This window comes from Alosa sapidissima, chromosome 7 (genome assembly GCF_018492685.1).
Source record: "Alosa sapidissima isolate fAloSap1 chromosome 7, fAloSap1.pri, whole genome shotgun sequence".
NCBI lineage: Eukaryota > Metazoa > Chordata > Actinopteri > Clupeiformes > Clupeidae > Alosa > Alosa sapidissima.
The window spans coordinates 28,878,717-28,894,786 of record NC_055963.1 but is presented as its reverse complement, the minus strand read 5'-3'; the positions used below and the strand labels follow the sequence as shown (position 1 = coordinate 28,894,786).

The following is a 16,070-nucleotide window of genomic DNA, read 5'->3' as shown; positions in this document are numbered from 1 at the left end:
TTAAATACGGTCAAGTAAATATGGGTAGACAGAGTCACACTGTCCAGTTCTGGCACACAAACAAAAATCTGCCATCGTCTTAAATGACAAAACATCTCATATTCTCTTTTCAATACAATTACACAGATAGAGTTCATGTTATTGACTATTATATCAAGTATAATTTCTATTTAGAGTCTAAAGGCTGGATTCGAGCCTTATCTGAGAGTAATGGTGACAAGCAATTTGTTTCTGTTTCAGTTTTGAGGTAAAAATGCTTTTGTTTTTCATTTGTTTTCTTGACCAGCTCTTTCAGTCCAATATTTAAACCATACCTTGGTTTAAAGATGAATGTGTATGTAAAAATACATAACCATATTTTCAACACAAAAGGTGTTTCAAATTTTTGTATTTTCAGTGTTTCCCATACATTGACTTATTTGTGGCGGCCCACCACAATATCAACATTGACCACCACACAATGATTTTCCTGGTTGTACTAAATTGTGTTAAATCTGGTTAGAATCATAACCACACTGCACTAATTTGTTAAAAACTGTTGCATTCAGGTTAATTCTGCAAACCTACCACCACAAATAGAATTCAATTCTGTGGGAAACATTGAATTTATTTTATCTTTTATATTCATTTACATCCAGCCTCTACACATTCCATCCATACAATGTAGAGTCTAAGAGAATGTGTGCAGTATCACAAATACATAAAGGTCTTACCAAAGCTTCCCGCGTAGTGGCGTCTTCTCTGATGGATGAGCCATTCTAAAATAGAATGTAAGCTTGCATTAGAGCGCCATCTATGGTACAAATACAATACTACATGATATGACGTGGTCTTCTCCAATGCATCGGAAATGCACAGATCTTTTTACACTCAACATAAGATCATAGTTTTACAGATAAGCCTGTGTAATAAAGATAGTTCTCATTCATCAGTTTTGGACGACTAACATCAAGCAAAACATGCATACTCGGCAAACTGGGGGTGCATGGAAAAAAACGTGTCCTAAATGGCAGTCAAGGGTAAATAGCCACCTGCTGGGGCAAATCTGAACACATGACAGCCTAACATTATTACCAGGAAAATAGCACAGAGGTAATTTGTGCGATGCTTCCGTTCTGCATGCGCCATGTCTGCCTGAGAGGCTTAATTGAATATGGTAACCCACTGACCGTCGCCACAACACAGCCGCAGACGTTTCAGATAAAGCCTGAAGACGGATAATACCAGGTGAATTGAATATGCTTCATTTTAATACCGTTTTACAACTTCCCTTTGCCTGGCTATTTGGCCCAACTGCTATCTCTTGCCATGGCTCCATCCCCCCCCCCCTCTCTCTCTCTGCTCATGTTTCACAACACAGGCCTACTTGTTCTGCCTGACCTTGATGGGGCCTATTTGTAGGGAGGAACCACTTCTTATATTGCTGTTGGATTTGTCCCATTTTAGTCACAAATTTTGTGTCATGTATCTTAAATGTGAATAGAATTTGAACAGATATTATTTTACTGGTTGTGCGTCCACGTCTTTGTGTGTGGACCTATGTATGTGGATATGTGTGTCCTTGTGTGTGTTTGTTTAATTAGGTATTGTTTCAGTTTCTTTGGTTTCAGCATTTTAAGTCATGATCTTTACCCCTGCTGAAATTGCAACAGGATACACAACCACAAACATGAAAGGCTATTCCACTCTGAATCTCTGCGGTGCAGATAAAACTCTCATGTTGAGCAATTCCACTTGGGTTGCAAGAATGCAGAGGAATCATCTCCACTGGGCCATCGCACACTGAAACACAAGACTGGTATCAAACCAACAACTAAAAACAGAATACTTCTTTATTACTAAATAATTAACCGAAAAATCATTTGCTCCAGTCTCTGCTTTCAAACAGAGCTGAGTTAACCAGTCTGTAATTACCACTTTTTAGATGACAACTGTCCTGGGCTTGAACCCATCTATCTAACCACAGGCATTAAACAGAGGAAGTGCCTCTAATTCTTGTTCAAAGCCATCTGTGGAGAAAATGGAGAAAATAACAACTATAGACCAATATCTTTAGGCCTACTTTCCATACAGTTAATCCTCCATTGTATCTTCAATGCCAAAATATTGTAGGCCATTTCAGTTTTTGTGTCAACACATTTTCGGTAAAGTATGGCCATATAAATTTGCAATCTCCCAGTTTCATTATCAAAAGTTATTATCTTGCCAGTCTTGTCTGGGATCGATATGCAATAGCTGAATAGGAGCCCAATTCTCTTCCACTCAGTGCCATACCAACAACAAATTTAGGCACGGATACACTGATAAAACTGCTCTCAAGACTTGGAAACATGGATTTGTATATACAGGCCTTCAGAAGATAGCCTAGAATATGCATGTCAAAGTGTTTTTATTTTCAGTGTCTCAAAGTGTTTTCATTTCTTTCATCAAGTTTTTTGTGATTATAATTTCTTTACTTGGTGACAGCTAGCATCCTCTTGTGGCTCAACAGAGCAGACTTCACACAAAAACTCTGAATTCACTTGTGTAAATTAACTTGAATCCAGAAGCGAGACATACTACAATTATTCATGCTGTGCTCATATCCAATGGAATTGTGAGCTCAGCCAAGAAAGATGTCACTGGCTTGTGTGCAATTAAAGTAGGCTAAAAGATAAGACTAAGAACCTGACAATTAAAACATGTGCAGTTCACTGTATGAAGATGTGTAATGAGGAGTCCTACACATTTCTGCTCTACTTTCAGAATAATCTTAAAATGGGAATGAAAAGTAGATTTCTACTGTATAGCATCAGTTGCAAATTCCTTTCTTTTAGAAAGAGAATACCTGACTGTTTAGCCACAAAGAATATAAAGAAAAGCCGAAAATGTGAACCAAAGTGATCAACATGGAATATGAAAACACCTAACATAGGCCTACTTGGCCTACTCTAGGCAAACCCAAATGAAAACAATTCAAAGCATCCGAGATAATCACTACAGCACAGTTCACTGTAGCCTACTACGCTATACATGTATCTATGGAAAGGTCAATGGCTCTGCGGTGTTTGCATACATAACAGAACTTGTGACTACCTCACCGTCAACGTTACTTCGTATACTATATGCACAACATGGTACCATAACTGGCAGGGCATGTTATACTGTCTCAACTAAGTAGGCTACAAGCTTTATTTCGACATTTTCGACATGACTTAGCTGATACTTCAGTTTGCGATTTTAGCCACGATAAATAACCACACTGGAAATAACTGATCCGTCAACTGTCATTTAACTACTGAGACATCACCTGCAAAGTAAAAGCTCATGACTCACGAGATAATTTGACAAAGCTAATGCACCGTTTTGTGACAAGAATGTGTGTCTAGGTTGGGCTAACGTTAGTGCCTTAAAAGCTGGCCATCACAACACGCTTTGCAGGAGCTTGTTTGTTAGCTCTTGACTGCAAGCTAGCTTGCAGAATAAGGTTAACTCTAACAATGGAACTGCTCGGGATTTAACACATTTTGAAGTTGTATAACTGCTGTCAAATGTATAGAGAGTATAGTTAAGGAGGGCATTGTTATTACAAGTTGAATTTGAGTACGATGCAGGCCCGCACCTGTCAATGACGCTCGTTAGCAAGGGCTAAAACTTTTTCAAAACGTGAAAACAACAAGATGCTCTTTTCTAAGCAAACTAAAGACGACACCATGATACCCCGGGGCTATAAGAACGTTAGAGCCACCCGCACTGAACGACACCAAATGTTGTAGACTACCTGTATTTGGTGTTCAGGTTGTTCAGAGGATGCCATCTTCTTCGATGTACAGCTAGCTAGCTAGCTAACATGCATCAGAGCCGTAGGTAATAGGCAATCAACTATACTCGCCTCACAGGCGAACTAGCAGATCGTGATCAGCATCCAAACAAGGAAGTGACACACTACTGACTACTGCCATAGACGACGGGCTCTGCTACTGCCCACATATCAGTCAAGTTTTTTTCTACAGTGTGTTGTAGAGTAACATTGTGCTGTTCTCTGTTCATTTTTAAGTTAACGTTGTAATGTAATTTGTGATTGTAACCGGACATGCCGGACAGACAGCGCAAGATTGGTCGTTAGCGCTCTCACTCCATTTCCCAGATTCTCGTTGTTGTAAACCTGTCGAGCCTATCGAGGGAAAACTGTCCAGGGTCAGCAGCATGATTAATTAGCTTTTCTTTTTACTATCTCTCTCAGTGGGACAAAGTACATAGTACATAAGTCAATAATAGCAATGGCAGAACTTAAACCTTGTAAAGTATGCAACTTCAGCCGTCAAAAATCTGTTGGACTTGTAGTGTATTCATTGGATCAACTCAAAGTGAAAGGTAAGAATGCGGAATTGTCCAGGGTGCGTGCGTGTATTTAGGTTATGCCAGCCAAGAAATACGGTGGGAAACACGAAGGGCCACGTCAGATAAACAATTAGACTCATTGCATTGTTGTAAATTACAGCTGACATCATGGCCATCTCTTTATTTAGTTTATTTAGTAGGGGGATCTGTTCTTTAGGGTAGTATAACCTACGACACACATCCATCACTCACAAACTGTCATGTCAGTGAACTTGTGACTCCTGTAACTTGTAGGCGATTGGGTTGGCTTAGACATTAGGCTATATCCAGAGACTTTATTTAAGGACTGCTGTATCACATTAGGCTTTGCGTATTATTGTGTTAAGAGAAGTACCGGTTGCTGTCACATAGTCTAGGCCACAACGCCATGTGTAGTGCAATATTGAAATGCAGGGTGATAAATTCGTGTTCGGACTTGCCCGGTTAGGAGAAGACATGGGTTTGTTCCGAGCTTTTCATTCCGAGAACGCTGTCCTCTGGGCGTGACGAAACACATTTTTTGTGTGGAGTATTTAAGACATGTACCATGTTTTTCATAATTCCAGTTTATCTCTTATTATTTATTGTTGCAATATGCAAACAAGTAAAACAGGCCAAGATTCAGAGTCTGAGTGTTGTCAGCTTTACTTCTTTACATCCGCACACAGATGGAATCTCCCTACCTGGCACCCTACCTAATGCAAAGTAGGAGGGCAACATTCCTTTTTTGTAGTAGCAAGACAATAGGATGAAGTTCACTACCTGCACCACCTTTGACTTTTCTCATTTCGACCGCCAGGAGGTGAAACTTTAGGATTCTCCCCTGACACGTCTGTCTCGGTGGTGCTTGAGGATGATGGAACTATTGTGGAAGATGATGCATATTTCCTGTGTTTACCTGTCAACACAAAGTTCATGCTGTTGCATGGAAAAGAGTCCTGGGCCCCTATCAATAAAAGTAAGCAGATTCTCTTAATCTTGAAATGTTACTTTTTCTGTTACAGCTAAGTATGTTTTGACAAAACAAGTTTCAGCTTTCAAATAGAAAAATAAACATGTCTTCCCTCTCTTCACAGTTGATGGTGGCACTGCCTGGTTAAGCCGAGAATCCATAGCCCTGGATGATGATGAAGTGGATACGGTGTTCAGTGAAACAGACGCCTGGCAGAGTCTTGCTGCCCAGCTGAAGCACAACCTTGCCAGCATCATTCTGTTGTCTGATGCTGAGCTCCAGGTGAATTCTGCCCCCACACATGGTTATGGTATTTGGCAGATGCTTTTATCCAAAGCGACTTACAGTACATGTGTTAAAAATAACATATTCAAATAAAGTTGAAAAGCCTACACTAAGCATAACAGTGATAGTAATAATAACAACAATATTAATAACAATATTAAATATCAACAATGAAAATAATGAGTTTTCAAAAACATAAATATACATAAGAATTAATTAATCAGGTGCAAGGTGAACAGAGTCTTGAAACACCTACGGAAAGTCCCAAAAACTACCAATGTTGTGTTACTGTATATAGTAGAACCTTTACATACACCAAAGCCGCTTCTGTCCTCATTCTGATGTGTTGCATGACAACCCAGAGCTATCCTGTGACCTTTAAAAAAAGTAGAATACTTTACTTGCTGTTGTTACCAGCCAGTGGTAGGAGTGTCCCTTTCCTGTACAATATGCACCATATTGGTGTATTCACACTATACTGGAACAAAACCAACCATTCTCATTTCTATCAGTATGTTCCAGTACAGAAGCAGCACATCCATTTATACAGTGGGCAGCAGCAGCAGCAACAACAACATGCCTTTCCTGTAAACATTGCCTGGGTTGTGATTGTTTGTAACCACAGACCCTGGTGGATGTGCCATGCACAGACCTGGCGTCAGCGTTGGGCTTTCCCCAGAAGAAGGCTCAAGCCCTGCAGGACACACTCCAGACTGTCTTGGACCGGAGAGAGGAGAGCAGGCAGTCCAAAGAGCTGCTGCAGCTTTACCTGAAGACTGTGGAAAAAGAGCGAGAGCAAGAGGCCAGTCAGGAGGGAGAAGGTTGGCTGTCCCCCCCCCCCCCCTAAAATACTGAATCAGTTCCTCTGCCACTTCTCTTTTACGAACACAATACTGGCAATGTAGAATTAGTCTGTGGCTGAGTCTGAGTTGAACTTAGTTCCCTGAGCGGATGTGCCATGAAATGTGAGATGATTCTTTGAGCCACTGGGTGGCATTGCTGTGTCACAAAGACAAAGAGGGGGGAAGTGGAATGTTGTCCCTACAGCAATACAGACATTTTATTCTGGAGCCAAAGTTATTTTCTGTCGTTGTCTTCTGAATGCAGTGTTTGGAAGTAACCATCTATATGTAATTCAGCATTTGAACTTCCCTTTCATTATTTTGTCCACCTTGACAGATGATGATGCTGTTGAGACTGATGATATGGATGAGGTGGACTCAGTCTCAGGGTTTCACACTAGGACGCTGATGGTCTTGAAGGGCAAGACAAGCCCAGAGACACGGCTCTCCAATCAAGAGCTACAGGCAAGTAGCTCAAACATGACACTGCTTTATAGGCTATTAGTTGTTGTCTTGCATTTATTGAGGAATGCAATAGTGTTATTATGACCGCCGCGCAGCGAAGCGGCGGTCATATAGGTTTAGTCAGTTTTTTGTTTTTTTTTTTTTTTTTCGCATGTCCAAATTTCTGTCAAGGGTTCCCGGGACACTGAAAGACCGGGGTAGACGAAACTTGGTGGGCATGTAACCCCATATGGATAGCATGGAACCATCGTTTTTCGTTTTGATCTGTAGCCCCCCCGCTGGACTGCACCCCCCGAAAGGAGGGTAGGGCAGACACAGTTTTCTGTGAATATCTCGAGAACCGTAGGGTTTAGGAGGACCATTTTTTTTGTATGTTGATCTCAAAGGGCCATGTCAACCCATTCCATAACCACTCATTTCATGTATAGCGCCACCTAGTTAAACACAAAAAAGTAAAAATGAGGTGTTGTAATCGCAGGTACCTGTGACCTAACATAGTCAAAACTGCACGAAATTGGAAGTGTAGGATCATTATGACACCCTCTGAATGCACGTTCCGTTCATGGGGGGCCACACAATAAATTAATTTATGTTACTATACACCAACTGGCCTGTAGGTGGCCGGAGATAGTTTTCTGTGAATATCTCGAGAACTGTAGGGCCTAGGAGGTCCACCTTTTTTTTGTATGTTGGTCTTAAGGGGGCATGTCAACCCATCCCATTACCACTTATTTCATGTAAAGCGCCACCTAGTTAAAAATTAAAAAGCAAAAAATTAGGTGTTTTCATCACAATATCTCTGGCTGACATGGTCAAAACTGCACGAAATTGAAAGTGTAGGATCATTATGACACCCTCCGAATGCATGCCAAGTTTTGTGTACTTTCGTTCATGGGGGGCCTTACAATAAAATAATTTATGTGTACATTTAGTGACCGTACACCAACAAGGATTCCCAGGACACTGAAAGACCGGGGTACACGAAACTTGGTAGGCATGTAACCCCACATGAATAGCATGGAATCATCGTTTTTCGTTTTGATCTGTAGCCCCCCCGCTGTACTGGACCCCCTGAAAGGAGGGTAGGGCAGACACAGTTTTCTGTGAATATCTTGAGAACCGTAGGGCCTAGGATGACCAATTTTTTCCGTATGTTTGCCTCCAGGGGTCATGTTAACCCATTCCATGTGCACACATGTGCATAAACAGATACACACGCACACACATACATTCACAGTAATCATACGTATGACACATAATCACACAGTAGACATGTACGCATGCATGCACATGCACAAACACACATACGCAGGCAAACACACAAACAAGCACGCACACACACACACAAGCACGCACACACACACACACACACACACACACATAAACATAAACGTGTACACGCACACATGCACACAATTCAAGAATTTCTCAGAATTATGAACAGGCAAGATGGGGGTGGGGTTGTATAAAATGAATTTTACATGTGAAATCTATGAACTAATCATGTTTTGGTATTTGTTGTCTAGCAGATACCAGTGAGAATTGAGTGTGGATAATGCAATTTAGTGAGACAGTTAGAATCATATAGGCCTTTCAGCGTGATTTATTTTTGTGGAAAAAATGTGCTGGACTGGGCGGCGGTCATATTGTGTACCGCTCTGCGGTACATCTAGTTCTGTTAGGGTTCATGGAGACTTTACACATTCAGACATACATGACTTTAACAGTCCTTTAATGTTTGTGGGTCTTTAAATGAATGAATGAATTAAAATATATATGATCTCTCTATATCTCTGGGCCCCTATTCACGAAGCATTTTATCTTAACCACTAGGAATACTCCTAAATCGCTCTAAAACATTTTACAGAGGAATTTTCTCTTAAAAGTTATTCACAAAGCCTTTCAGAACTACTCTTAGTAAGGAAAAGTGACAACTCCTAAACTAAGAGTGAGTCTTTGTTGCTATGGATGACGTTGTTACTCTTGCGAGCTTGTCTGAAGTGACCACCTTGATTGGCTGATGATTGTGACGCAGGAATTATTTTCAAAAAATCTCCCCTACGATGATGAGTGACAGGTGACAGGTCTGAGAATGCGTGCACTACAGTAGTACAGAATTAGTGTGAGAATGCGTGCACTACAGTAGTACAGAATTAGTGTGAAGGACGAAAGGTGATGAATAAATGAATGAATACATGCCCTAAATGAATAAAGTGTAAGACGAAACAAATAGCCTATAGTGTATATATATATATATATATATAAGTATATATACTTTTTTGATCCCGTGAGGGAAATTTGGTCTCTGCATTTATTCCAATCCGTGAATTAGTGAAACACACACAGCACACAGTGTACACACAGTGAGATGAAGCACACACTAATCCCGGCGCAGTGAGCTGCCTGCATCAACAGCGGCGCTCGGGGAGCAGTGAGGGGTTAGGTGCCTTGCTCAAGGGCACTTCAGCCGTGCCTACTGGTCGGGGTTCGAACCGGCAACCCTCCGGTTACAGGTCCAAAGTGCTAACCAGTAGGCCACGGCTGCCTAGTAGCCTAATGAAATACACTACGTATTGATGCAGTATTTTTGCAACATTTTTTGCAAAGAGGAGAAACAATTTAATTTGATTTAGGCCTACAATTAAACATTGCATTTTGTTTAGCCTACATGTTGACAATGAATGGTTTTGGTTGTTGTAGGTGGCGTGTCTTAGTTACAACAGTTATTCCCTCGCAATTGAGAGCTCCTGTAGCCACATATATATTTCAAAACATTGCGATGTGAAATGTGACTAACTGCTGCTTAGGAGTAGGTCTTAGTGGGTTAGGAGTCCTCTCAACTTCTTCTAAGCTGTCCCAGACTTACAGTACAGGCCAAAAGTTTGGACACACCTTCTCATTTCAATGCATTTTCTTTATTTTCATGACTATTTACATTGTAGATTCTCATGGAAGGCATCAAAACTATGAATGAATGCAAAGTTATTTGGCCCAAAGATTAATATTTGTCAAGTTAAGCTAAATATGGTATTACATTTTAAAGAAATAGCAACTTTGAAGAAACTAGAATATAAGACATGTTTTCAGTTATTTCACACTTTTTTGTTAAGTACATAATTCCACATGTGTTCATTAATAGTTTTGATGAATCTACAATGTGTGTGTCATTAAAGACACGCACCATCACTTATAATGCTGGGCTTATTTCAGAGGATATGACAGATTACAAAGCAGCATCTTATAGTTTACGTAGAGCTATTAAAGATGCTAAGTGGCGCTATAGAGACAAAGTTGAAGCTGATTTCTTGGAGGGTGATCCAGCACGAGTGTGGAAAGGACTCCGAACCATCACTGGCTTTGAAAGAAAGTCCCCTCCTATGATGAATGTGAGTAAAGCCCTCCCTGATGAACTTAATGCTTTTTATGCTCGCTTTGACATGAAAGACACAGACTATCTTGCACTAGCTGCAGCATGTGAAGCAAATGAGGATGCACCTTTCTGTGTCTCTGAGGTCGATGTGAGCAATGCCTTTAGGAGGGTTAATTGTAGAAAAGCTGCTGGACCGGATGGAATTTCTAACAGGGTTTTGAAATCCTGCGCTGCTCAGTTAGTTCCTGTGTTCACTTATATCTTTAACACATCATTGGCTCAAGAGACAGTTCCTACTTGCCTCAAGCAGTCTGTTATTGTTCCAGTACCGAAAAACAAAAGTCCATCATGTCTGAATGACTACCGCCCAGTAGCTCTGACGTCTACAGTGATGAAGTGTTTTGAGAAGCTTGTGAAAAACATTATCTGCTCATCCCTCCCTGCCTCCTTCGATCCCCTCCAATTTGCTTACAGAGCCAACAGGTCTACAGAGGATGCCATCTCAAACCTCATGCACACCACCTTAACTCACCTGGAGGAGGGGAATGGGAATTATGTGAGGATGCTGTTCATTGACTTTAGTTCAGCATTCAACACGATAGTACCTCTCACCTTGGTCACAAAGATGAAGGCCTTAGGACTGAACACCACCCTGTGTCACTGGATATTTGACTTTCTCACCAACCGTTCACAAGTGGTTAGAGTGGGGGGTCTGACATCTGACACATTAACCATCAGCACTGGTGCTCCCCAAGGCTGTGTTTTGAGTCCACTGCTGTACAACATCTACACACATGACTGCAAAGCCAACAGTAGTCATACCTCCATCATCAAGTTTGCAGATGACACAGTGATCTTGGGCCTGATTAGTAACAACAATGAACAGCTCTACTTGGATCAGGTTGATGAGGTGGCATAGTGGTGTCAATCTAACAGCTTGACACTAAATGTCAATAAAACCAAGGAAATGGTAGTGGATTACAGAAGGCAGCAGCAGAACTACAGTTACACCCCACTAATGATCAGCGGGCAACCTGTAGAGAGAGTCACAAGTTTTAAATACCTTGGTCTCCACATTACTGAAGACTTAACATGGACTGTTAACACTCAATATGTTCTGAAGAAGTCCAGACAACGACTCTACTTCCTTCGTCAGCTAAGGAAATTCAAAGTTTCTACATCCATCATGAAGGCCTTCTACACTTCAGCGATTGAGAGTGTTCTAACTGGTAGCATCATCACCTGGTATGGGAACTCCACAGTTAGAGATTGTAGTACTCTGCAGAGAGTAGTGCACTCAGCTGAACATACTATAAGAACTCAACTCCCTGCTCTACAAGATATCTATTCCAGTAGAAGAGTACTCCTAAGTACTCCTAAGAGCCCAAAAGATCCTGAAGGACTCTTCTCATCCTAACAACGGATTATGTAGTCACAAAGCCAGAACTGAGAGACTCAGGAGAAGTTTTTATCCCCAGGCCATCCGAACTCTGAACTCACACTATACTGACTTTGCACACATTCACTCCTCAGCACTCTCAAACATTTCCCAACTCTGAACTCACACTATACTGACTTTGCACTCATTCACTCCTCAGCACTCATGACCCATCCCCCCCCCACACACACACCTACATGACTTTCAGCACTTTTACATCCCTCTCCCTATGCTACAGACCTTTTATTTATTTTCTTATTTCATCACACGTAAAAACACACACACACACACACACACACACACACACACACACACACACACACACATCTGACTTTCTCCAACTTTTGCACATCTCCATAGAACGTTTTATTTATTATTTTTGATTTCTCCTCCATCTATCTACCCATGTCCTTGATTGCCTAGCCTTTCTGCCCCCCCACCCCCATCCCCAACACACACACAAAAAAACACACACACTTTCATCATCACTGTCATCACCACACATACATACAGCACACTGCTTGCTACAGTAAGCCTCCTCTACATACTTGCTGCACACTGCCCCCCCTCCCTACATACACAGCACATTGTCTTCAGGATCTTCTCCAACACACATCCTCTACATACTTACAGCACACTGCCCCCACCTACCCACACACACACTGCACACACACACACACAGTCACTGCTCCACTCCCCTCCCGCCCACATACACATCTTCACTGTCATCACTCACATACATCATACATACAGTACTCTGCTTGCAATAGTAAGTCCCTTCACAATACTTGCAGTACACTGCCCCCCCCCCCCCCCTCTCCCCTACATACACAGCACATTATTTAATCAGGAAGCTTCTCCAACACACATCCCCAACATACTTACAGCACACTGCACCCCCAATAAATGCACAAATAGGCTGACACCAGACATAATTTCACTGCATTTCTTACTTCCAGTAACTATATGCATGTGACAATAAACTTCCTTGTATCCTTGTGTCCAAACTTTTGGCCTGTACTGTAGGTGCTACTTTTAGGGCTAAAATGCTTCGTGAATTACTCTTAGTCAAAAAAATTAGGAGTCCTAAAGTTACGAGTGACACGCCCATTATTTGTAGGAGTTTCTCCTCAATTCGCCAGTTGGGAGCTACTTTTAGCCATAAAAATTCTTTGTGAATACGGGCCCTGATTTCTGTGTCTGTATGGCACCCAGTGTATGTGGCCAAAACTAATATCCACTGTATGGCGCTGTTGCTCTGCAAACGTAAGCACCAACTTAAAGTGAGATCAAGTCAGTTAACTAGGCAATCATGTTGATGTTCTCTAAGCACTAATTTGGAGCAGGTTTTGACAGTTGATTCGTGCAAAAATGATGCCATGTACTGCACAAACTATGGAATTTCTCCTAGTGCTGGGCATAAAATCGATTTAAATAGAAAATCGAGGTTTTTAATAAAAATCGATTTTTAAATCCAATCAATGAAAAATGATCTGGCACAGGCTAAATCCGATTACTGAAAAATTATAGGCTATGTCCAATGTCTCTAAATTATCTGGCATAGGTGTGTGTGTGTGTGTGTGTGTGTGTGTGTGTGTATAGCATAGGTTATGTCCAATGTCTCTAAATTTTATCTAGCTGCCGATGGGCAGCAAATATAAGCAGGATCTGATGTCAAAAGTAATGGCGCTCATTAGTGAGGTCATCCATAAGCATAGAGGCTTATGGTCCGTTCTTGCCACCTGGGAATATTACAGATCGCCCCCGTGATTATGTTGTTTTTCCCACTGCGAGTGGTCATGAATGTGTGAAAAATATGGATCCTACAACAAAGGTTAAAGCATACGTACACTTATCTTAAATAAACAACTGTATTTGCTTAAAGATATGGAGTAAGATGCTTGTTAAAGAAGGATATGCAGATTTCAATCAAAATAAAATCGTAAATCTTTTTTTTTTAGGCCATATCGCCCAGCCCTAATTTCTACCTCTCCTGCCTTTCAGGCATTAAATCCAGACAAAACAGTAGTTGATCTCAACAAGAGGTTGTAAACTTCAAACATGTGGGCCAAAACATAACCTGACTTTTATGTGTTATATTTTGGCTGCTGCAGATGGTGGTGAATAAGGGTGCTGCCTCCTTGAAGCGAATCCTTGGCTGGGACGCAGACAGAACTGCCGCCCTGGTGCAGGCTTGTGAGGCTGAACTGGAGGGACGTCTCCAGCAAGTCCAGGCTCTCGCGTCTCTCAGTGCTCAGTCCCAACAGCCCAGCAACGCATCAAGCACAGAGGACGCAGACAAGATCAAGGCCAAACGCAGCAAATAGAGTAGGAATAAAAAGAAACTGAACTTCACGAAGAGCTGTAATTATTCTTAAACATCTTTGCAGCAAGGATAATCGTGACTGACCAAATATGTGTGGAATCAGACACAAAGATTTTTGTTGCATTTTATTTTTTTACCGCAAGACATTATTTCAAAAATGTGTTTTGACCTGAAAGGATTGGTAAAAGAATTGCTGTCAGTATATATTTTGTTAGAATATTTATGTGACGGAAATAAAAAAAAATCACCATTTGTCAATTTCACCACCTAAAACCCAATATTTACCTTTCAGAAAAATATCTGGTTCTCGCGGAGGATTAGACCAGGAGAAAATCACTGCCTTTCCAAATGAGCGCTGGTGGGACGTGTTTCACAGTGCCAAATTCCCTTGTTGACTCAGAATATTCCATATTTATCCAGTATTGTACCTCACAGTACACCTGCTCTTATGGTGTTTTTCTATGTGAGTGTGAGTCACAGACTCCAGCCCTTAAATGGCAGAGTGTTTTTCTGCTGTTTTTTTTTCTCATTATCCTTGTTTGTGACTCCATCATCTTTGCAGCGATAAGGAACACATGGCACTCAGTGGCTCTCCCTGCACCTGCGGCAACAAGATCTTGCTCCTTTCTTATTATAGGGAAAATTGGTTAGAAATAAGTTGAGGTTTACTTAAATTATAAAAATGCCTGTAAGCAACACCATTAACAAAACTGACTGAGCTCTACATGGAAAATCCCCTGACCCTCATACCTATGCAAATGTCAGCAGAGCAATCTTAAGGTTTTCTTAAAACTCATCATTTGTTGCTGTTTTGGATTTTTTTTGTAGATTTTGTACTGTTTTAAGAAAATGAATTATACCCTGTGTAGTATATGCTTGAGCGGGTTTTGTCTATTAGGCTCCAGCCTCTACCATTAAATTTAAATTTGTCATATGTGTTGTTTTTAATCATTGTGTGGACATGAATTCAGAGGCTACTATAAAAATGTGTTAAATCTCAACTCAACAACTTGCAGATAATTTGTAAAATTGTTAATGCATTTCTATTGGCAGCAGTTGAGATATACAGTACATTTCACATCCTCCGCTACCGGTAATATGTATCGGATATGCATTTCATACACACACATAAACATACACACTGGTAGGCACTAGCAGGCTCTGGAGTAAACCTCAGGTTGTATCTCTAATGATGAAAATGCGGCGTAGTGACGAACACAGGGCGTTTTGCGTGGAGGGACTGCACTGCTATAGGAGTGTGGCCTCATTAAAGATATGGGACTTTCTCTTAAGGTGTCTGTTGTGCCTGGCACTGTAATGAGCCCTCATCAGTTCTGATTGGAGTGGAGCACGTCGGGGCAAAGTACTGCCCTGCTGATGGCCCTGACATGAAAGGAAACTGGGCAAGGTTTTGAAGAAGCCACCAGAGTCGATGGAACATATCCACACACTACACAACCTCTAAACACACAGCATCTTTTTTTTTCATCTCGGCTACATCCAGGAAGCAAGTGTGCTTCTGAGTTCATTGGCTATGATGACAGCGGCTGAGAGGTTTATGGGTTTTTAAAGGCAAGCCAAGCATCAGCCACACAGGAGGTCACAGTGTGCACAGTTCCTGTTGGATTAGACATCTTCCTGAAAGGAAAGCATTAGCTTTCTCTCCTCGGATTGATTTCTGTGTGTAGAATGTGATCTGTCACTCGATATCCTCTTTTCACATTTCATGGACTGTATTTTACTTGCTCCAAGTATTTATTTATTTTCATTAAGAACAAAAACACAAAAGACGTGGCTATCTTCACGTGAATCTATGTTTACTTTTATGGTTTAGTGATGTGCACAAAGATCAGACTGGAGGGGGAAAAAAATAGTGTGTTTGAATGTCACGGTAATGTCATACGTTGAGTCGATATTCTTGAACACACTTGCCCACATTGTCACTAGACAGTAGATCTACCCTTAGGGCAAACAAGCCAACTGTGAGCAACATACTCTGTTCTTCCAGGAATAAGTAGACCATAACAACTATT

General features: G+C 41.2%; 2 protein-coding genes across 3 annotated transcripts in view; one reads left to right on the top strand and one right to left on the bottom strand.

The window, feature by feature from the left end:
* pex14 (peroxisomal biogenesis factor 14) overlaps positions 1-3,908 on the bottom strand; it is a 58,512-nt gene extending 54,604 nt beyond the window's left edge. The window contains 2 exon segments of the mRNA XM_042097049.1: positions 714-758; positions 3,761-3,908. Coding sequence (XP_041952983.1) covers positions 714-758; positions 3,761-3,796 — 81 coding nt within the window. The 5' untranslated portion in view covers positions 3,797-3,908.
* A 9-nt stretch (positions 3,909-3,917) lies between these two features.
* Positions 3,918-14,971, top strand: dffa (DNA fragmentation factor, alpha polypeptide). Of its 2 annotated transcripts, none has more exons than XM_042097052.1 (7): positions 3,918-4,353; positions 5,159-5,317; positions 5,436-5,593; positions 6,222-6,417; positions 6,776-6,903; positions 13,826-14,039; positions 14,330-14,971. In XM_042097052.1, exons 1-6 carry the CDS (start codon positions 4,260-4,262, stop codon positions 14,036-14,038), a joined length of 948 nt encoding a protein of 315 aa, XP_041952986.1. In that variant the 5' UTR covers positions 3,918-4,259; the 3' UTR covers position 14,039; positions 14,330-14,971. The 2 variants fall into 2 exon arrangements, with proteins under 2 accessions (XP_041952986.1, XP_041952984.1); XM_042097050.1 differs by having other exon boundaries at positions 13,826-14,075.
* Positions 14,972-16,070: the final 1,099 nt, after the last annotated feature.

Coding starts and splice junctions, on each gene's coding strand:
- dffa (XM_042097052.1), top strand. CDS start 4,260: ATGGCAGAACTTAAACCTTGTAAAGTATGCAACTTCAGCCGTCAAAAA. Junction 4,354..5,158: donor GGATCAACTCAAAGTGAAAG/GTAAGAATGCGG, acceptor TTCGACCGCCAG/GAGGTGAAACTTTAGGATTC. Junction 5,594..6,221: donor TGTCTGATGCTGAGCTCCAG/GTGAATTCTGCC, acceptor TTGTAACCACAG/ACCCTGGTGGATGTGCCATG.